Source organism: Channa argus, chromosome 12 (assembly GCF_033026475.1).
Source record: "Channa argus isolate prfri chromosome 12, Channa argus male v1.0, whole genome shotgun sequence".
In the NCBI taxonomy this organism is placed as follows: domain Eukaryota; kingdom Metazoa; phylum Chordata; class Actinopteri; order Anabantiformes; family Channidae; genus Channa; species Channa argus.
In genome coordinates, this window is record NC_090208.1 from 10,291,298 (window position 1) to 10,313,948 (window position 22,651).

The 22,651-nt window shown below is 45.2% G+C and overlaps 1 protein-coding gene across 6 annotated transcripts in view; it reads right to left on the reverse strand.

Annotated features, from left to right (window-relative positions):
* Nucleotides 1-22,651, reverse strand: part of LOC137136860 (nuclear factor 1 B-type-like) — a 64,265-nt gene that overhangs the window by 9,666 nt on the left and 31,948 nt on the right. For 2 of the 6 annotated variants that reach the window (XM_067522612.1, XM_067522609.1), the window contains exons 3-11: nt 15,593-15,649; nt 14,095-14,163; nt 10,900-11,020; nt 10,576-10,697; nt 7,644-7,778; nt 7,280-7,464; nt 4,911-5,049; nt 4,382-4,464; nt 206-294 (exon numbers count right to left, since the gene is read on the reverse strand). In XM_067522612.1, coding sequence (XP_067378713.1) covers nt 206-294; nt 4,382-4,464; nt 4,911-5,049; nt 7,280-7,464; nt 7,644-7,778; nt 10,576-10,697; nt 10,900-11,020; nt 14,095-14,163; nt 15,593-15,649 — 1,000 coding nt within the window. The remainder of the gene's footprint in view (nt 1-205; nt 295-4,381; nt 4,465-4,910; nt 5,050-7,279; nt 7,465-7,643; nt 7,779-10,575; nt 10,698-10,899; nt 11,021-14,094; nt 14,164-15,592; nt 15,650-22,651) is intronic. The other 4 variants (XM_067522613.1, XM_067522610.1, XM_067522614.1 and 1 more) reach the window with 3 other exon arrangements.

Here is a 22,651-nt window from a genome sequence, read left to right on the forward strand (position 1 = left end):
TGCGTGGCCTCATCTCAAAAGTCCGTAACTTCTGTGTGATACGTTATATGCAATTATATGGAAAATACCATCATTCCTGAAACGTGAGGAGCAGAAAAGGAAGAAGATTACACATTATATGGACATTATTGATTCTTAGAGAGTTTGCGTGTGTGCGTGTGAGTGCAGGAGAAACAGAGATGGCTTGAAAGAATGAAAAGGTTACCTTTGCCAAGTAATCCCCAAAGTGTCGTCAGTGGCACTGGGGCCATAATGCCTGCCGTTTTGAGTCACGCTCCAGTCACACTTCCTCAGCTGTCAATTGAAACCTAGCAGTCAGATCACTGGGCCAAGACAACGTCCACTTCAGATTACACTACAACTTAATAAATGCATGCAGAAGAGCCTAGAGCAGGAGCAGCACAAATAACAATGACTCCCAAAAGAATGAGTCCTAACGATAATAACTGATAATATGACAATAGAGGATCAGTATGTTTTGGGGGGTGGGGGTGGGGGAAACAAGAACAGTGGAATCAAACACATAAAGAAAAAGAAAAAGCATGCAATCACAATTAGTGGCGACTGCTAACCTGGAAGTAAAAAAAATAAAAAAATAAAAAAATGAACTGAGTTAGTTTGTTACAAAATGTGAGTGGCATCATGTTGTTGTAGTTCATCTGTGAGTGAGCTACTCACAAGTGGAGCCATGCAATCCGCTGGATGCATGCGCCATGATCGATACCCAATGCTTCCCTGTAAGTGCACTTTTACATTCAGGATGCACGCCCTAAAGCATGCAGGCGTTTTTTTGGGTTTTTTTTTTTCATTAGCTAATTGTTTTTATTGATTAGGGGTCAAAATTACAGTGCAGTTAAACAAAGCACACACACACACACTCTCTCTTACACACACACACACACACACACACACCAACCCTGTTCCTCCACCCGCTCTTAAGACATGCTAACCTTACATACAGATTACAAATTACTGCAAAAAAAAAAAAAAAAAAAAAAAAAGAGTCACACACAAACTGTGTCTCCTTTGCATGCATCAATATGCGAGTGCACGTGTTTGCAATCCAGCTGAGAGCTATCTCTGCCAATACCAACCTAACCTTGCCCTGTGGTCAACACATTCATTTAGTAATGCATTGGGATAAAACTGCACTGTTAGCACTCTGCGTGCAGTGGCAGACGTTTTGCTGAGGCTCTTAAGAGGGATTTAATCAGATATACGCGCACACTGAATATTCAGAGCCATTTGCTGGGGTCAAGAAATGTGTTCTTTTTTCTCCTCCGAGCACCTGGACGGACACATCGGGAGACGATGATGGTTTCCCACTTAAGCCGCACTTAAATTCACGGATGTGAGTTTGTTATGCGCCTTGATTTTTTTCCTTTCTGTTCTGGAAGTAACTACCACAGAGAATCTGAATCTCAAAGGCTCCACGATGATGTACAGTAACCTTCCATTGTGTTACAATTCTTTACTTGATCAATTGCTCTCTATAGATGCTAAACAAAACTGAATGCAGAACAATGCATCGCGCCCCATCCAGTGTGTGTTTTCTCACTGTTTATCAAAGGTTGGGAGACTAAACCCCCGCACAGCTCCCGCGCTCGCCAACCTGACAAAAGCTTGGAGAGAATGTGCGGGTTGGGCCAGACGCTCGGTGCCACCGCTCCTCGAGGGGCTCGCCATCTGTCCGCTGGCACCGGCACATCAGAGTGGCACAGGGAGTGGGGAGAGGCGGGGGCTGGGGACGGAGCCGGGAACGTTAGCAAACAGATGCGGGCAGATTGTGGATTAGGATCCTTCCTTAGATAATACCAAATGACATCTGATCACGGATCTTTCCCAGCGGAATGCTCGATGCTGGCATTCCCTCGAGGGGTTAACCAAGGCGAGGGATGAATGGAGGGTTTTCACAGATACGCTGCCTGGGAATCGTAGAGCAGATGTGGGAGCGTGTGGTGGTGTTGTTTTGTTAGTTCCATTTTTGAAGACTACCGTGTGTGTGAATGTGTGTGTGTGTGTGTGTGTGTGTATGGGGGGGTTCCTAGGGACTTCTATTTTTGTGGTGCCACATTCTAAAAAAGGGTCTTCACAAAATGAGTCCTAGTAGGTTATTATATAGTATGGAAATGATATTGTTATCATTGATAGATCGAAATTAACACTGTAGTAGCAGTTTGAACATGGATCTGGGACATCTGTGCATATAAAATATGCTGTATATATGAAGTATAGCTTTGACAGTCATGGGCTCTATCCATCACACAGACAGTTAAAAGTCCTCAGCCTCGATGAATCTCATGCTACTCCTCCTGTGACGCGTCCTCTCTCCACCCCGACAGGCGACACACGGCTGCAACTAAACAACTGGAACTGTCGGTAAAGCCTCAAGGATCCCACACAATACACATCCCAACGCCAGCTGAGGACAATGACTGAGTATTTGAGTGAAAGTGTTTAGTCCTGAGGGACTTGGCTCAGTGTCGGTCTCGTTCGGCGAGGCCAGATCCCAGGCCGTTAAATCATGCTTGCACAAAACAAAAACAACCGTGACAAGCAGAAGCACGATGAATCAACGCAGAGACTGTTTCGAGTTCCTTAAGAACCTTTATTCATCCGGATGTGGCATGTGATAGTCAATGTAATGCATCTTCTACGCAGGTGTCACTATTGTGCTTAAAGATTGTTTGTTCCTAATGTCACGTTTAAAGCCTCCGTCTTTTTGAGAAAACTCTGCCCGAGTCCAAAGTCCGAAGTCCAAAGTTATCTGAGCTGACATGTTTGTCTTTGCCAGCCCCACAGTAATTTATGTGTTGTTACTGCAACAGGATCACAAAAGTATATTTTGAGATCATTCAATTTTGGATAATTACAACGTATCCAGCAAAGATTGCAGCAAATAGATTTCAGTATATTTTCATACTGCATTTCATTGAAGTTTATTTTTATATTTAGCCGATTTACATTTTGAAATGTGGCCCAAAACAGGCCTTACAGCCTCTGGAGGGAAACGTTTTGGACAAAATTCATGCAGCTATGCTCAGACTGCCGCTGTCTTGTGTAGCTACTTTGTGCCCCAATGAAAGAAGTAGCAGGGCTACTAGAAAATGTCTAAGACAAACTGTGCGACTTCAGCCAAGTGAATCCTCCTTCTCTCCCCCGAGCGGAATAAAAGTGTCTCACGACTGCTGACAAACACTGACTCTGATTTGAGGAAAAATGGGGGAAACAAATGGCAGAGAGAGGGAGAAAGAAAGACAGGAAAGAGGGGCGAGGAAACAGAGGCCAGCTTTGTCATTTTTACTAAACATTTAAAAAAAAAAAAAAAAGGCGAGCTGAGGAGAAACCCAGCCATCATTATGTAGCCGCGTGCAGATGCATTCAATTAGTTGTGGTTGGAAAAGCCTTGGCCTCAGACCAGCACTTTCAATGAGACGGGGTGGGGGAGAGCACTCTCTCCCATCCGACAACACCGCAACACTCCTGGCCGCACAAACACAAACACGCCCACACTCGCGCACACACACACACACCAAAAGTCACCACATCTGTCCGAGGGGGCAACCGCGTGACGCCACCGCTAAATATTTGGCTTGAATACTGTGAACGAGGGAGTGTACGTATTACATGTGGTACGTGTGTGTGTGTGTGTGTGTGTGTATGAAAGAGAGAGAATTTATAAATAATGTGTGAAGGAAATACAGCTGAGCACATTACACTCTCAAAGACACTCACATGTGCCATCCATCTTCTAAGTAGTGGCCACACAGTGACAGTGAATTTCCTGACACCTTAAATTCCTTCCTTAAAGTGACCTCAGGACACTGAGGCCTGTTTCTGCTGCAGACTGTGGGATTTGAATTCAAACACTTACATTTTTAATAATACAAAAAATTTCCACTGTCGCTTTGAGACGCACACATTTATTTTATCTTTACGGTTAATTCTGCACTGCTTACAAAAGGCATCTTTGAAAACTTTTCTTGCTGCTCAGAATAAATGAAATCTACTCACACTCGTGTAGTGTGATGAAAACTAAAACGTTTGCAAAAGTTAGCACTTAAGTAAGAACAGCATGGTACAACTGAGAGAAAAAAAAATGTTTTATGATGGGCATGACTTACTAACTTTAACTGTGGTAAACCTCAGTCTAATCGAGGTCTGAAAAAAAAAAGAAGTGCTACCTTTGGCCTCCTGCACTGATCTAACGAGACACTTAATGCTTCCTACCAATTGAATTTAGAGTGCAACTGGCTCTTGCAGAAGGCAGGGATTTCACATCTGATGTGTGGGGAGACGTTGGGGTGAGGGGTGGCAGAAATGAAAAGATAAAAGGAGCAGGTGAGCTGTGTGCTGCTGGAGGGGGGGGGGTAGATCTCACCTGTTGCTGGTGGAGGAAGGCGGGATCTCTAGGGCTCAGGCCTACAAAACGATTAGCCGTTGGGGTGCCAGGGGCTGAGTAGCCTGGGTGACACATGCCATCACAAAAACAGAAGGACATGCTTGCATTAGAACTGGCATTTCAGGAATTTAAAAGTTGCAGGATGTGCATAATAAATACAAAGTCACTCGTCACAATTACATAGAATCATATATAATCTCAGGTAAATATTGCAAGTGGAGTCCTACATGGTTTTGAACTGGGCCCACTTCTATTGTTTTAAAGCATATTTTTTTAAAAACAACATTTTGCTAATGTTGACTGTGTGTTTAATTTCAAAATACTCACTTCAACTTATGTTATCTTGCTGCAGGCATGAACTGTAGGTGTGTGTGTGTGTGTGTGGAATATTTTAAGAGCACGAATATTCTAAATCTGAATTTGCAACGGTAACAAGCAGAATAAAACCACGCTGTGATGTAAAGTGGATGGAGTTGAGTGAGTTTCATTACTGGGTGATAAGACTCACCTTCTGTGGATGTAGTGATGGGCTTAGTGTCCGGCATGGAGAGCGAGACGGTTCGCACAGCGCTGTGATGCGGGGAGGGAGCCAGGACCGGGGCGAAGTGGCCCGGGACTTTTCCCACCACTTGACCACTGCTGTTAGGCTGCGGGGGGGGGGGGGGGGGGGGGGGGGGGGGGGGGGGGGGGGCACAGACAAACAGTAAAAACACAATTCATTCATTATTTATTTTTCTAAGTTTAATTGGTTTCTGTGTCAAATGTGTCACAAAATTCAAAATAGTAAAGGTAAAAACAAAGTCTAGACTGCATTAAAAATATAAATATAAATTTGAATGAATACAACTTGACAAATATTAACGTACGACAGTGAATTCTGCTTCAAAAAAATAGCCGGGACATTAATGTTTTCCTTAAGGTGCACACACCAGAACCGCTGGCAAACTGCTCTGTTTGGCCTCAAAAACAGAAAATCAGCAACAAAAGACGACCGGCTCGCTCGCTCTTACACTTAATGCTTCTGCCTGAAGAAAAGGTTTTTACTACTTTCAGTCGCTGTGTTGTCACAGTTATTACTAGAACTCTGGGGGGCACGAGCAACAATAGATCCTCAGTCAGTGGCGTTGGATTTCCTACATGATTTTAAACAATGATTTTAATGGCGCCCATAAATGGAATTTAGGAGGACCGGGGCATGAAAAGACACAGAGAGCTGCAGAGTGACCTGTTACAATGGTGTGAATGTGCGAGTATAGAGAGCGAGGCACACAGACTATATATATGGAGAAAGAAATAAAGGAAGCTAGTGGGAGCTACTCTTTCAGACGGCTGGAGACTGTCTGGGGCGTTCATTTCAGGGCCGCCCCGAGTTCAAAACTCAAACAGGCCTTTTTGGAAAAGAATTGTATCCACAGGGTTCCCTCCGATGTGAATAGAATGTTTAATTAGAATGTAATATAATCTGCGTTAAAGCAAGCATAAAAACATTCTGGCACTCGTCCATGGGATTATAAGCGCTGTGTTATTTGCTGAGCCTCTCCCCTCCTCCCCAGACTAGACTTGTAGCGCTCTCTCTCTTCCCTACCGGACCCCACCTCGCTAGCCCACCGCCAACCTCCTCACTCCTTTCTCCAGCACCCCAGCAGAGGGCCAGTTAATTCTGCACAACAGCCAGGCCCCGGCAACGGCAAATATTTACAACCTTTATCATTCCCCGCGGTTTTTCTCTAGAGTAACAGTCAACCCCCCCCCGTCCAACCCGCTCCTCCTGCTCTGGAGATGGAGCCGTCTACGAGGCCTTTGTTTACAATGAGAACAGCGGGGATATAAAACTCACATAAATATCACACAGCTCTCTCATCTATAGAGACGGCGGCTCTCTCTCCAACACGCTGGCCACAGTGTGTAGCGAGAATGTATAAAAGCCCTAAGCTACTTGATTTAGTGCAATGTCTTCATACCATTTTATACGTCACATATCACTGCAACTGCAGTAGTTTAGCTGACTTCTATTAATGGAGTCATCAAGTTGTTTTTATTTGCAACAGGTTTAAGGCTAATATGGAACTATATGCTAATATTAAACAAAGAAATATACACTTTTTTTGCACAAGACGTGGTGCACAAAGTCTGGTCTGGTGTGGCTTTCAAATTTAAAAGTTGTGTTATTTTGCTATAATTTAATTCACTAAATTATTGTGTTATTATTCTTGACTAAATTATTCTGATTATTATTCTTCAATTCACAATGACTACTGTGTAATTTTGATGATTATTAGAAGATGGGCCCCGGATGAGATATCCTCCCAGTTTTGAGTCCGTTTTTGATATTTTTCATTCGAGGTCCATTTTTGGACTTTTGCTTGTGTTTAAGGACCATGTCTATAAGCAACAGTAACAAAGAACAGTACTGTAAAAGGTCCAGGCCCAAGGCTCTCTCAAGGCCCGTGGGAGTACTCAGTAAGCCCCTTTAATAATCCATCCAAGGGTTTGTCTCACAAGTCCAGCACTGAAACTGATGCATGTGTCCATTCGCAGGACAAAGTCTTCTCAAACTGTGGCCATCCTGCGACTTTATAGTGTCTAATTTATGCTTTGCACGCACTTTTTCAATCAAAAGTGAAATTTCAGTACTCATCATTCTCACCTTCCTCATCAGTAAAGAAAACCACCAGGAAAAGTCCAAGAAAACAGTGCATGCTACAGTTCGTCTTATCTTTAATCTCTTAAGGTCAGATCGGAGAAACCCCAAACGAGATAAAGAGCTACTCGAGGCCATGAAAGTCCTGCCCAATCAGCCTCAGACCTCTGACTTTCTGTCTGGCTACTTCAAAGAATCACACAAATACACACACTAATGAAAAAAAGAGGACAGACCTGGCTGCTCTGTGGGCTGGACGGGTCGTACGACGGCACGTAGCTCTTGAGGGGATCAGCAGGGTTGAGGTGGGGCGGGTAGCGGATGGTGGTGTGCGAGAAGTAGGGCGACGGCGCCGGAGGCAAGATGGCCGAGGCCGAGAACTGCAGCGGTGAATGCGGAGGGGGGCTCCTCGTTGATATAACTGCAAACAGACAGAAGAGGAGGTAAATACAGAGTAAGCGTGGGAGGGAGTTCACATGAAGAGATCATCATTGATCTTCGGGGGGCTAAATTAAGTATCGACACAGATTTTTCAACTGCGTTTAAGAAGCAAACATCGATCGGCGCTGCAAGCTGCAGGTCGAGTCACCGGTAACTCACCACTGTGTCCTACACCTGTTAGGCCTGGGTGATGAGGCTGAGGGAAAGTGCTGAGTCGAGGTGAGGAGTCCTGTGGAGAGGTGGGGCTGAACAGTGGCTTCTCCGGCTTCTTCATGGTAGGAGAGGACATGTCTGCTAGTAATACAAAACACCCAAAATACACAGATGCAGGAGCACGGCCAGAACATGTCTTAACATACTCAGCAAATATTCATAATTCTTAAAAGTGTAAGGCTTCCACAAGACTAGATCACAACACTTCACTGCTAATGCTTCCACTTCTCGTGAGTTAAGCGCCAAAAATGATTTATGGTTGAAATTAGGCAGGATTTGATCTGTGTGGGATTAATATTATCAGGGGACCCATTCCTTCAACAAACGCAGCCGACGAGGAAAAACATACAGACACTGCAAAAGGTCAAAATCAAATATAATCTGGGGAATTATTACAAATCGCTGGACATCCCCTAAGAAATATGAGTCCTGTGAAAATGTGGCTTCTGTCATGTCTGAGCAGACAATTAAATCCGGCGAAGTGACGCACAGTTGAAAAGCAGCCGGTCGCTCAAATAGGATTTCGGAATTTCAAGACCCCGGCGTAATCTTAAATAGAATATTACACTGTAACATCTGCTCGCCTCGGCCTTACACGTTGCCTGGCAAGCTACTGTAATTCCCCATGAATAATCCCGGAGGCTCAGACGAAGATAGGAAATTTGTTTAGGAGATTTCTCTGAACTAAAAGTATGTGCACCAACTCTTACATGTTGCTCATTATTGCGGCTCCACACTTTCATGAGCACTGTTCTCCTGTCACGGCTGTGCGGCTTTTCAATTTTCCATGGTAAGACAGTGTCTAAAGAGAACGTGATAACAAAAGGATGCGAGAGGCAACAGTCTATGTCTGCTGGTGTTCCCTCTATGAACACTCATCAAGTGCTTTTCTGGTCTGTCACATATTCGTAGGGTGTATAACTTTCCAATCACCCATATTTTTCCCTGCCAACTTGCGCAACACAAGCCCTGTTGCTCGGGCATTTCTATAGAATTAACCGTCCTTCCTTCCCCTTTCCCACAACGGTGCGGGATCCACCCGAGTGACGGGAAGAATCGCTCAGAGAGCACGACAAAAGGTGGCTGGAATTCAGGGGGATTTCCCAGTCTGAGGTTGCAAGAGGATACAGGCTTAAGTGCTTTCAGTTTTGTGTCAGACAGAGAAAAATACCTTGGAAAAGATTGATATCACTGCCTAATGTTTCCATGTGAAAATAGGATATAGGAAATATTTTTCTGCAGAGGCGCTTTCAGCTTTTTCCTCTCTTAATTAAATTCTTTATGAGAAGCGACTGGACTGCCTCGGGAAATTAAACTGGACAATTAATTAACAGGAGTTAAACACTTTTGAAAGCTTGAACACAATGTGGTGGCAAATGGGCGAATGTGCACCGAAACAAGAAATAAATATAACTAAAGAATAAAAGACTTTTTTTTTTTCTTTTTTTTTTTTAAATGGACAGCACTTTCCCAGAGCAAGATATAAGAGAGAAACTATGTCCTCCACTACTCGGTGAGGTTTTGTCGAACGACAACCATGTGCGAGAATTGAGAGCTTGGCACTTGGGAGGCCTCATATGGGTTTAATATCACCCCACTTCTCATTTATTCTCTCCTGACAGAATAATGGCTGTCTTTGGAGCGTTTCCTACCCACTGCTTTCCCTTTCTCCTTGCCCCAAGTGTCTGAGTTTACGCAGAGCGATGCTTGACGGCCTTGTGCAGAGGGACACGCTGAAAGTTCTTGTACCCACAGTGGGCTGTGGTTGAATCCCACTAGTGCCCCGTCTCTTGTGTGTCATTTGGTGTTTTCCTCTCTCAGCATTCTTACTTATTACATTCAAATTTCACAACAAAAGTGGAGAAAAAGAGAGACGTCCAAAGTTGGAACAGAAGATGAAACCAGTGTTTTGCGCACTGAGGATAAGTTGGGACTTTTTTTCTTTTTCTTTTTTTTTTTTTGTTTTGTCAGACAAAACGTTTCCCACAACCTCTACGGGTTAAATCCAGAGGCAGTGTGGTTAGCAGAGTGTGAAAAGAAGTCAGCAGAGAGCGAGAATGATCTCAAAACATGGGACAGTGAGGCCTTAATTAAAAGGGCGACGGGCTCTGCTCTGCACCAGGAGACATCATAATGAGACATGCAAGCTGCCCCCGTGAGGATCTCGCTTTCCCCGTCGCGCTGAAACATACAGTGCACACGATTTAGCACGTTTGTTTTTCTGGTGCACACATCTCTACCTTTTCTAGTCTCCACATCCACTAAACCATACATACAGAAAACACTTAATGCCGTCCCAACTTGTCCTGTTTAAATATTGATGGCGCATCCAAACTCATGCACATGAGGAATTTCTCTAAAGTTCGGCCAAGATGTATATCACTTCCCGATGAGGGATCGTGCGATGCGTTTGTCCTGCAGCTCTAACAGCTCCACGTGAGTTTTATTGTTTTTCCATAAAGTGTTTCAGGGGGGAAAATGACGGTTAAGTTGTATTAGAGAAGAACAGTTTGTGGTCATGCTGGACGCTGTGCATCAAGGGGTCCAGTGTCTTTTGTGCAGGTGTAGCGTCAGGTGACTCAAACGCAAGCCGGTTGTAACATTTACATGAGCGGTGGTGCCTGGAGCTAAAGCTGTCACGCTTTTGTATATGAGTGTTGAACAGGTTCGTGTGTGGAGAAACTAGAGGTTTATGCTGAGCCACGGCGGCTGCTAAAAAAAAAAAGGACGCGTGGCGTTTACTCTGATAAAATGGATGGAAGAACTCTCCGGTCCCTCGATTAAACTGTACGAATGTGGCGCAGGGTGTAACTCACGAAAAGGAGAATCCAGGCCTGACAAACAGAAGGGTGGTTCAAAACAACAACAGTGCAATCACCTCCGTCTCTGTCGTGCCAGTTTGCCCGACTGCTGGCCGGTGAGCTGGGTGACGAGTAGAAGTCGGGTCCCGTCGGGCTGGTGTCCATGTTCTCCTCCATGTTGGCAGTTTTGGGCCTTTTGCTGCACACATTAAGAAGTTTCGGCTTCATTTTTTAAGACAGCAAGACGGCACCGACACACGTTCACTTCGACACATGCCCTTGACTGAATCCCCACTGAGGTTATTTTACTCAACTACTACTGCTAGCACTGTAATGTTTGCTTCTTTTCCCCCCAAACTTTGCCCCAAAAGCTCATTATGTTGCCCTAAATTTCCGCTGACCTGCCGGGCGGGGAGGACAGGGAGCGATGCAGCCCCATGCTGGAGTTCAGGTCGTGATAGTAGGGTTGGCTGGGCATGTCGGCCATGGAGAAGTTCACCGCCGCGCCGTGGGTGATGGGCACTGTAGAGGACACAGAGAAAACAAAAGAGAGGTGGTTGAGCTGTGCTGTAATCGCTGCTAAGAAGAGAGTTCAATGTCAGCAGTGCTGTCAGACTACTCCTTCCCCCTTATTCTCGCATCTAGAGACGCACAATTAATTGCAAAGTAGCTCGACTGACTGATATTGATGCTTTGTGTTTAGAGGCCCTGTGCATCAAATTAAGCGCTCCCTATTCACAGGTTAACTGTCTGACCATTGCAGGCATTTCTGCTGAGTACTCTGATTAACCACTCTCACTGCTTGTGGTTGTCACTGTATTTTCCACATAGAAACGGATATTTTTATGTGGTTTTATCGTTGTACATAATATACTGTATGCTGTTATTATTTAAAGATAATGTATTGCCTTTTGGTGCGTGATAGAATAATGTGTGAAATGCAGTTGCTATGAGATTGAAGATATTTTTCATATCTACAATCTCATAGCAACTGAATTTCCTTCACTTCTCCACAGTCCATTGTGACACGCGGCAGCTTCCTCACACAGTGATTTACAGTGGAAAAGGTGTTGTTTTTCTCACTGCGGTCAAGGTGAGGAGTATTGTTTCAAAAGAGGCCAGGCCTGTGTTTACAGAACAAAAGGAGTTCGCCACCCATCGTCAGTCTCCCCCTCTCTCTCTCTCTCTCTCTCTCTTTCTTTTTTGCTTCCCGTCTGTCTCTCGCTGTCTTTTCTCTCGTCAGTGTGTGGCCTGCGAGGCAGCCTGCAGCCCGAGCGGTTGGTTGGTTTGGAGTTGATGAGAGAATGGAGTGTGTGGCGCAGTCTGTTGTGGTCTGAGGTTCACCACTGGCACGATCCCTCCGCCAGCCTCCGCCCTGGCAGCCCACTGTAGCCCTGGCAAAGGCCCCTACCCGCTGCTACCCATACCAAGCTGTCTGTAGAGGAATGCATCCGGCCTGAGGACACTGAATACAAGACCATTGTTTTTTTTTTTCATTCATGGCTGAGGATACCCCCAGCCATCTCCCTCTCTCCTGGCTTCTCTCTATCGCTCTTTTCTCTGTTATTGGCTCCGCACAACATTTGCGATGCCACTTGGCTGCCCTGCCAATCATCTCATGTAATAATGCAGGCTTTTAAGCTTAAAACACAAACAGGGAATGAAACAATGATGCTGCAAGGAACAGACACAGAGCTTCTTCCAGCAGATTACCTCATCGCACTGTGTAAGCGGATGAGAGCATAAAGTATCCTCACAAAGTTTCATTTGCTTGTGCCTGGACACATTTTCTGTTGACAACTTGCTGTGGAGGCTCCTGTTGCATTAATGAGCGTCCTCGTCGACATGCTGCATCGCAACTCAGCCTTGAACTCCACAGCTCCCTTTGATGGACTTCAAAGAATGTCTCAACAGGCTGGAGAGCTGGGAGAGAAGCGCGATGACGGACGAGCGGCCGCTTAGATGTCTTCCCAGGGAGTGACCGGCTGAGTGAGTGACAATTCCTGTGCGCCCGTCGACCTTTATAAAATTCCAGCTCGACTACAGTGGTCGGCTTGAGTCAAACGGGGCTCGGTCACATGAGAGCAAACACGGCAGCGCGGCGGCCATCTGGCCGTGGGGGAAATTAAACACTAAACAAAAACACAGTCTTTCAAAGGCGTCTGACCGGCAAAACAAGCAGGAGTCAGTGTTCAGGCTGGCGAAGACAACCTAGCCCATGTTCCTACATCAGAAATCCTACCCATACATGTGGATGGCTGCTTATTAGCATCTAAATAAGGCCAAAGCTCCACTCTAAGAAACTCGATCATGCCTTGTTGTTTAGCTCCTAATTTAACGGATTCATGTCCTTGATCTTAACTTAAACTCACACAGTTCTACACTGCACAAGCACAGCAAGTGATGATTATTTTCTTTATTCAGCACTTAGATTTGGGGGTTTTGTCCAACTGACATTTGAAAAATCAAAAGTTACTTGATTTAAACTCGTAAAAGACGAAGGAAAGCAGCAAATACTTATATTTGAAAAGCTAAAACCTGAAATTTTGGGGCATTTATTTATTTATTTTTTTAATGACTTCAACGATTAATTGATAAATAAACTAATGGCGGCAGCAACAAAATTCAGTCGGTCAGAGTGTGTTTATTTCTCAGGGATAAAGTTGTCAGGGAATTATTCAAAACTTTCAGCTTTCACTCAAATGTCCAAAGATGGGTGAATTTATTAACAGGTTATTCATAAAAATCAAATCATTAAAAGGCTTCGTGGAGTTGAATTAGTAAACTGATTGATAGCTCTATAAATTGAGATGCCATGTTTGGATTTGTCCTTCTCACTTTTATATAATTGCAGGAGACATTGTTCCAAAGGAAATGAGACTGTTTTGCTATGGATCCATATGCCATATATTCAAAAACGTCGCCTCAGGGCGCCGAGCTTTCAGAAACATGAGCGCTCCTGGAAGAGCAACCGTCAACGGCTTTGCAAAGGGCAAACATGTCCATACAGATGCACGCAGGTTCATACAGATGCCTGTGCACTCGGGCGTTGTGTTATTGCAAAGCACACTGGTCAAACTGGATTCACTGCACTACAGTTGGTGGGTGTCGGTAAATATCCACAAGCTGATATTTGTGGCAAAGCTGCAAAGTTACAGATGCCTTTTATTCTCTAATCCACTGACAAAAAGTGCATCAGGATCAACTATTACTGCTTATATAAAAACACCTAAACACAGCAATCTGCATCTGGTGCAGTTTTTCTGATTAAGTCTGTTCTTGTGACTGTGTGCGTGCGTGTGTGTGTGTGTGTGTGTGTGTGCACAGAGGTATCCACGCTGTGATTGAACGATACCTCCCTGACTCTCATATATTAACTCGGCTGCACCTGCTGGCCCAGGCAAAGTTAAACCTTAAGCACTTTTCTGCGTGCGTGGACTTTGGTGTCCTCATGTGATTCCCCCTCGTAGCTCCACCCACCTTCAACCCGAGCCAAGGTCTAATCACTGATAAGCAAGACACTGGCTGGAAAAGTGTGGGTGTGCACGGTGACAGCAAGTGTTAAAACATTATGAATGTGACAGCTCTGTACTCACTTCTGGACACCCGCACAAGTTCTGCAACACTGAAGACTCCTGATTTGATGAAACTGTCTTCCAAGTAAACTGTAGACACAGGAATATAACAAAAAAAAGGCAGTGAATTAAATCTGATTTGCAGTTGAATCATGCAGTTATTTGGGTGTGAAATGACCAATAATCTCAACATTTCTGACTCAACATGGATTGAGCCAGAAAACAAAAGGCGTTTTTCAGATGCTATTTAAATCACACTTAAAAAAAAAAACTTTATTCATACTTTAGCTGACAAGACAAAATGCAGAATTCTTTGTCACGTTTCTTTTATGTAATTATTTCTAAATATTGATTTCTTCATGATAATATTACTGAGCACACAGAAGCACCCTTAAAAAAAAAAACAAAACACTGCAGCCGTGTTTGCGTTTAAACTAAAAGCAGCAAAGCGGCGCTTTAAGAAAAACTGACAGGACAGGTGTGTGAGGAGGAGGCCGATGGAGCATCAGCTACGAAGTGCAGCTGTGGGAAACAAATGAGCCCGTGCTGAATGGCAGGCGCGGCCTAGTTGATCAATACACACTTATTGACACAGTTATCACAGCGTGAAATCTCCACCTTAAAGAGCATCACACTTTACAGTGTCCAGAATTTTTTTTTCCCGTTTCAGAATTTTTCATACAGCCTAAATAGCCTTTCTTCTCCATTGCAGCGTTGAAGCATTTGGTGAGCAGTGTATGACCTGCCCGAGATTCTGAAAACTAATCAGAGCCCGTCAGTCAAATAAGTTACTGACACTCAAATGACTCCGGCTCGCCTTTGATGCAGTGCCAAGGGCACTCGGGCCGTGCCAGAAAGATAGGTGCTGCGACTCGATTGCCACCTACAAACGCCCGATGCCTCCAGTGAGCCAACAGCGTTTGCGGGGAACTGTGCCACAGCCCAGGGCCTCCCAGGCCTGAGTCATTGGCTCGCCAGCGTGTTTTCTTTGGCACTCATATAAGCAGAACCTGCTCTTGAGGTAGAAAACTAATTATACTTTTCAAACTGTTTTCATTCCAACGCTGTGACGACACAGCGCAGGTCAGTCCAGGGGAACAGCAGTGCTGTCAGAGAATACCCTGCACAGCTCACCTTGACTCACTCTGCCCCTCCTGCAATGTTTTCACATCTGAGCCCCTTCCTCCTCCTTCGCCCGAGTCCAACTCAGCTCACGGATAAGTCAACAATTTACACTACGTGTGTCGATTTCTTTTTTTCCTTGTACTGATGGTTCCATTTTTTAGCTTTTGTTGTTGCAAAGATAGTGGATAATGACGTATGCACCTTACACTGCCGCACTGCTGAAATACAGCTGTGATTTTTACAGTAAAGCTTCACTATTTAGCCGGCAAGTCACAGAGTTCACAGCAGATCAACGCCATTTAAAGCAGGTAGCATATGGTGAACATAGGCCGCTGCATAGGAACAATACAGCGATGACAGGAGGGAGGAGGGTGGTTACTGTAACTGTACGTACCTGGAAGAGGGTTCTTGTCTTGCTCATTGTTACTGGGACTTCCTGACTGCTGCGAGTCTGCAAACACAGAGGGAAAGAGAGAGGGAGGGGGTTGCATAAGGACAACAATAAATCTTCATGTCAGCATTGATTATTGAAAGCACAGATAACCTCACGGCCGGGTAACAACACGGTATCTGATAACACAATAGACTAAGTAAAACATCTTTTACTTTACTTATCAAAACTCCTTTTACAGTTTGTCTCTCGCTGTGGTCACTGTTGCAATAAATAAATAACTTCTGTCAAGACAAAGTGGAATTCGACACTGAAATGCTTCCTTGCTTGGCGCATAAATGTTTTTCCTTATCGACCGGGCAAGGAGAGCACACCTACTCTACATTAAACAAGACAGCTTTGTTTGAACAGTATTATAGTTAATGGGAGGGAAAACCGAAGAAAAAAGCTCTGGGTAATTTTTCAAAGGGGCTGGGGGAGTGATGGTGGACGTCTGTGTGTGTGTGGAGGGGTGCACAAAATGTGTTTCGGCCCTGCTGTGCAAGGTACGGGCACAGAACAAAATGCGGAGGGTGAACAGGAGGGGCGGGGAAATACAAGGAAACATGAGTGAAATTCTTTCCACTGGTGTGCAGGCTGTGTTATGACGTCTTTGAGCGCCAAGCCTCACTGGGAGGGGAATCTATCATTCCTCACAAGTTCCTGCTCAGGGGCCTTTTTCCTTTTACATGATGCAACAGCAAAAGTGTTGAAACATCAAAATGTACACAATAAATCATCTTCAACTTTCAGTCCGCACATACAGGTACAGGACAAGTCTGTCTCCTGAAAATTGCACTTACTTACGGCTAAACTGCAAACACACGTACGTCCAGGCAAAAAGATTCTCAGCAACCCTATTTAAAACTGCGTCAGTCCACAGCCAGACCTCTGTTTTAGGTCCGCACGCCAAAAACGCCATTCGCAACCCGCGTGCTTGTACACCACAACCATGGCTCAGCGCTCTGCTCGGCACACCAGCAGGCTTCTACAAGATGGTGAATCAGGGTTTCACACAGAGCTAAAGGAGAACTGCACCATGACGGCCATTATGAGACAAATTAGCAGGTTTTTTTTTCTTTTTAGAACATAAACCTATTTAGTAGAGCCTCAAAATAAAAATAATTGTGCATAATATGGCCTCCCTAACATAATGACACACACGATGGCAAACACGGTAAAAATGCTCCCAGACAGCAGCCGAATTCTGAAATGTTGCGGTAAAACATCCAGTTTGTCTCGACTACAGCATTAATAAACTTGCAGCACTTAAAGGTTGAAGATCGTGGTCTGTTGTGACGATGTTTACTACATCAAGAAAACAAAACCACAGTCTTTCTCTAACCTTAACCAACCTTCTGCTTCTGTTGCCTAAACCAAACCTCAACTCGAGTCAAATCTTTTTTTGTTTGAGCGTCATGAAAATCAAGTTTTCAGTTTACGCATAGGAACAGTGAGGAGACAGCGTTGATAGGGGAACTATGTTTGAAAGAAACCCAACTGACTCAACCTAGCGATGCAGCGCAATCGCGGACCCCCATAATGACTCGGGCTGGCCCGAGCCCACACATGCCCAATGAGAACCAGCAGGGAGATTATCATCTACGTCTTTCACATGAGAGAGCCGACACAAGGAGCTAGAGACAGTGAACTCAGATACCCTCGCCTTGCAACAACACCCCTTTTCCTGCTGCAGCTCCCATAAGCTGTGTTATGGAGAAGAGGAAAGAGAGAAAGGAGGGGTAAGGGGGGGAGAAAAGAAGTTGAAAGATTTATCCCTTTCTTGTTCTCTTGCTGTGTCTCTCTCCCGCTCTCTCTTGTTCCCCTTCTCCTAAATTTGACTATTAAACAGTGCTGCAAAAACAGAATGTTCTTGGCTGAAGCTCAACAATGACAAAGTAGGGAGGGAACAGGACCATACGTTAAGAAGAAAAAAAAAAAAACTCTTTTCTGTAGGCTTACCCCTAAAAATGTACAAGATATTCACATTATGGGCTGTTCTGCTTCCTAAAAATGTAAAAAAACAAAAAAACAAAAAAAAAACAACACACTTTATCATCTGGTGGTGATGCAGGTTTAGGGGATTTCTGCTAAATCTCTGACGTCTATACTCAGCCCAAAGCATCGTCTTCAATTTGCTCATTTTGTCTTATCAGCTAAAACCCAAAAGAAATCTTTTTACGATATCAGAGATTTTTCCAATTTGAGAAGGAAACGATTGCCAATTGTGTCTGAGCAGTTTTCACGTTGTCGCAATTGTTTCTGTTCATAATTTAAAAACTACAATCTGTATTTTATTGCCAGTTGTACGCTCTTAAACATGGACAAATCATTGTCAGGCCCCAGTAAAAATCGAAACCTCCTTCCCATTGCACCAGCAAGGCCTTAGCTGTCCCCTGCACGCATACACACAGTGAGCGAAGCCGCTTTTGTGTGTGAGCAGAGATTTGTGTGGATTTGGCATCGCACAGGTCTATAAAGTGATTGCAACGAGCTCAGTGGCCTTGTCTCTCTGTTTTCTCCCACCCCCTACACCCCCCCCATGCCACTTTTAGAGTCATCCATCAGTCTAGTTACGACTGCCAACTCCACGCTCACTCCCTGAGAACTGCTGAGAGGGAAAGAAACTGTGTGTGTGTCTGTGGAGGGGGTGGGGTGGGGGGGTGAAAAGAGCACAGGAGAGCAGAGAAGAGGTAAACAGTAAAAAGGTGGTGAGCGGAGTAGAGCTTCATGTTTTTTCCTTTCTTCTTCTTCTTCCAGGGCTGAACAGGCAACCATGACAAAAAGAGCAGATGGTCGTGGCAATTAGAGATCCCAGGCAGCATCTTCCAGCATGAGGCGCCACTGTAGCACCAGGAGAGACCACCTGGATGACTCAAGGTGCGATGCAAGCATATGGCGCATCTGCCAGGCCTGCACAGGAGCTGGGAACACCTCCCCTATTGCATTACATTTTACCTTTGACCCAAGAAGGGGAGCTTCATGCTCCTTCTTTCACTGTTCAGTGCCATTTTGTCCGGCTGTAGGTTTGCTCATTTTATCTATTCAAGACGTCATCCGAAATCCTCAACAGGTATTCACACAGAGCCATGTTTTTAAATTGTGGGCAAGTAAAAACACACTATTCTGGATTATAAAAAGTCGGCTCTACATACAAAATACATTGAGATATATAAGGAATTGCAGAAAGTGGCTAAAATAAAGTGCAGGAGCTGGATTTGGGGAGCCTGGTATCTGTATCTAAAAGGTGTTCTGTGCACAAGCCCGGCCAAACTCGACGTCTTCAAATAAACGGTAGTGTAACCTGTAAATAAACAGTTGCGGTCGAGGAGGCCAAGCTTTGCCCTGGGAGCTTGGCAGGACTCGATCGCTGTGCTACAGTAGACACCACATGCACACACACACGCGTCCTCTCTCTCTCTCTCTCTTTCTCCCAGAGACACACACACACACACGGGCCTTTTCCAAAAACAACATCCATCCCTCTGCCATTTGTTTAAATAAACAAAACGGTTCATGAAGGAAGTAACAACAAAAAAAAAAAAAAAGCACCACATATGAATAAGAACATATACTGTTACTCAGCAAAAAACAAAACAAAATAAAACACACACAAAAAAAAAACAAAAGCAGCAGAGGAGGCTTGTGGGTATTTTGGATGTGTCCACGAGTTCTTACACCTTCTTGCCCGTTGGGATACTTATCATACCACTGTAATGATTGGGGTAATTAAGGGTAATGGCAACAGAAATCTGGCTCTGCAAGAAAGTTTCTCAGTGCTTGTGAGGTTTCTCCACACCCAAGTGTGTTACTCGCCTGGTTTTTATAATCACTAAAACACACACATACACTTTCCCTAACCCACCCTCTCATATTTTGGCATGATACCCATTCTGTTCCCACTAAATTGCCGAACACACATGCACATACACGCACAGTGTGGATTAAATTAGCCACATAGTTTGGGAAACTTTTTTTTTTTTTGTACAGCGGCGGTGCACGCTCTTAACCCGCAAACACTTACAGACACGTACAGATATTCTCTAAACAAAAAAAAAAAAAAAAAAAAAAAAAAGGAAGCATGCACGCGCAACACGCACACCCTGCAGATGCATACCGCTGTCGACATTTCAGGAGGAGAAGCCTGTCTGGCAGCCATTTTATGCCGAGCGGGGTTCTGTGCACATGTATAGCACTCTGGCTGCCAGAGGCATGGGTCCTGAGCCAAGACGCATTTCAGCAGCCTGGGGAGGCGAGGGGAGGGGAGTGTGGAGGAGAGGTGGCGAGGGGTGGACTCCCACAGAAGTAGGGGAAGCAGAGAGAGGGAGAGGGGCAGAAAATATCAACCTAATTACGGAGCAGCTCCGATGCGTAATGTTTCGACAATACAGCTGCTCCTGAGTAAATATTTGATGTGGCCGAGCAGACTTTCTGCTCAGTGTCCTCGTGCTTTTCTTTCCTGTTCTGCTGCAGCAGACTCAAGTTTGTCCTTCCTTGGAAATGCACAGCTGAACTATGTGTGTGTGTGTGTGTGTGTGTGTGTGTGTGTGAGTCATGTAAGCCCTGACAGTATGCATAAATGACTGTACATGTGCTGATATGTAATGTGTACGTGTGTGTGTTGGTGCGCGCAGTTTGTCCGTGTCCTCCTCTGCTCCTGGTTTCCATCACTCGCAGCTTTCTCGATGACCTCACACTACTCGGGCTGGCTTCCAGCAGCCGGCAGAACCTGCTCTCCTCTCCAAATCTTTTTCTTTCTTCTCCTCGCTATCTGTCTATCGCTGTCCCTGTGCCTGCAACAGTATCCGTCCTCTATTGTATCTTTTCGTACCCGACATATCTTCCTTTCAGTGTGCATCTGTGATATCACATTGTCGAATTTTCGTGTCTCCTTTTTTTTTTTTTTTAAATAACTTTTCCCTTTCTTTCAATGTTTCCATCTGCCCTGCCGCTCTCCCCCAATTTGCCACCTTTTCCTTTTAGTGCCCCCTCTCTCTACCTCTTTCCACCTCTTTGTCTCTCTATCTCTCTCTTCTCTCCCCCCTCACGCTTTGTTGTCTAAACAAAGTGGCCTTTATCAGGATGAGCCGCAACCCAAACACGGCAAACAAAAGATACGGGCGAGGAAATCTGCCCACAGAAGAGGGAGGATCTTATCATGCCAGCCATTGTGTGCCAGCCTGCCAACTGGCGATGCCCCCCCCCTCTAAACCACCACCACCACCACCATCCCCTCTATACACACACAGACACACACACACAAACACCAAATTCTGGTTCTCAGCAACCCTCCCCCTCTTGCACCCGGACTCATGCATGGCATTCTGTAAAGGGCTGGCACCTGACCTGGTTGAGAGCAGAGTGATAGTGATGCCGAGGGAGAAGGGAAGACAAACACTGCAGCCAAACGGGACGCCATCTTGGGATGGCATGGTCTCACAAGGAATATGAGCTTTGGCTTAACAGTAATACCCGAGTGGTAATACCTCACTGGTTCAGCTGCGTTATCTGTTATTTGTTGGACCTACTTAAGAGTGACACCTCTGAACACACATAAATGGTTAGTATTGTGTTCCCTTTGACAAACTATTACTATGTTCCCCTGATGGTGGCTTTACACTGTGTGACAGTGTAATGATTATCTCATAATTGGAACACAGCAAGTATTTCTTATTGGCTTAAAGGAGCACCTGGTAATCCGGATAGATACCCTATCGTATGACTGCTGAATGCAGGTACAGTAGTAACTGTTACACACACACACACGCACACAGACACCCACACATACACACACGAAAACAGACGAAAGGCAGCGAGAAAGTGAGAGGGGCAAAGTTGAAACGTCTGTGAGAACAATGACATTTTGCTTCTTTTCTCTAAGACAGACAACACAGACTTGTTCAAAAGAGCAGGAGGGGACACACACACACACACACACACACACACACACACAGTGGGACTGTCAGGATTTTGAGACTTATGGAATCAAGTGTGATCCCAGCCCAGTCAGGAACAATGAGAAGGCATAGTGTGTGTGTGTGTGTGTGTGTGTGTGTGTGTGTGTGTGTGTGTGTCTGTCCATGTGTGACCCAGTTCACTCATATATCACCGTGTGCATCTCTAGCTGCTGCCTTGTTGTGTACGGCTAAGCGTGTGCGGATCACCAGTTTGTGTTTGTTTCCAACCGGTGCGAACTAATGCCGGTGAAGAACAGCCGCCTTCCTCCTTGCGGAGCCTCTGTGGCTTCTCCTCTGTAAACTCTCACGGCAGTGAAAAGAGAGGAGCATTTTATCCGAGCCGGGAGGACAACAGGCTCCTCATTGAGGTCACCAAACAGTGTGCATGGGGAGGGAGCGCATTCAGTGGCGAGTGGGCCTTGAACAAGGGACTGAATGGCCTGACGGATCATTAGCCACACCGGCCCGGGAGAGGAGAAGGAAAAACCTGGCAGGCACAAAGAGATACACATCCACAAAACCATGGATGCAGATGAGGGTTAACTCATCTGAATTCAACTTCCCACCTTTTAATTTGTGAAATAAAGTTTGCCCACCTTGGCACGGACGCACGCTTCACGTGCGCAGACAAACACTGAACAGTAGCCACGCATTTGGTGCTACATGCGCACACTGAATTCACACACGCTGACATACATTCAGACACGAACAGGGGCACACACCCAGCGCCCCGCAGTGAGCTGATATGTGCTGTACATGTGCGATGCAGTCAGCGCCCGAGCTGCAGACAAACTACACAATGCAACGCTACACAGAGGCTCATCTGTCCCATGAAAAATGAGCAGACTGGCCTCGAGTCAGCACACTGCGCCCCACTTAATGTTTCCACCTCCTCCCACTCTCTCTCTGTTTGTCCTTTTCTCACAAAGTGGCCTTTCCTTTCACTTTTTTTTTTTTATTACATTTCTTTTTTCTTTTCCTTTTACTGTATCTCTCTTCTTCCCATTCCCGTCACGTTCCTCTCAGCTTTCTCCCCAAACTTTTTATCTCCTTGACTGCACCTGGC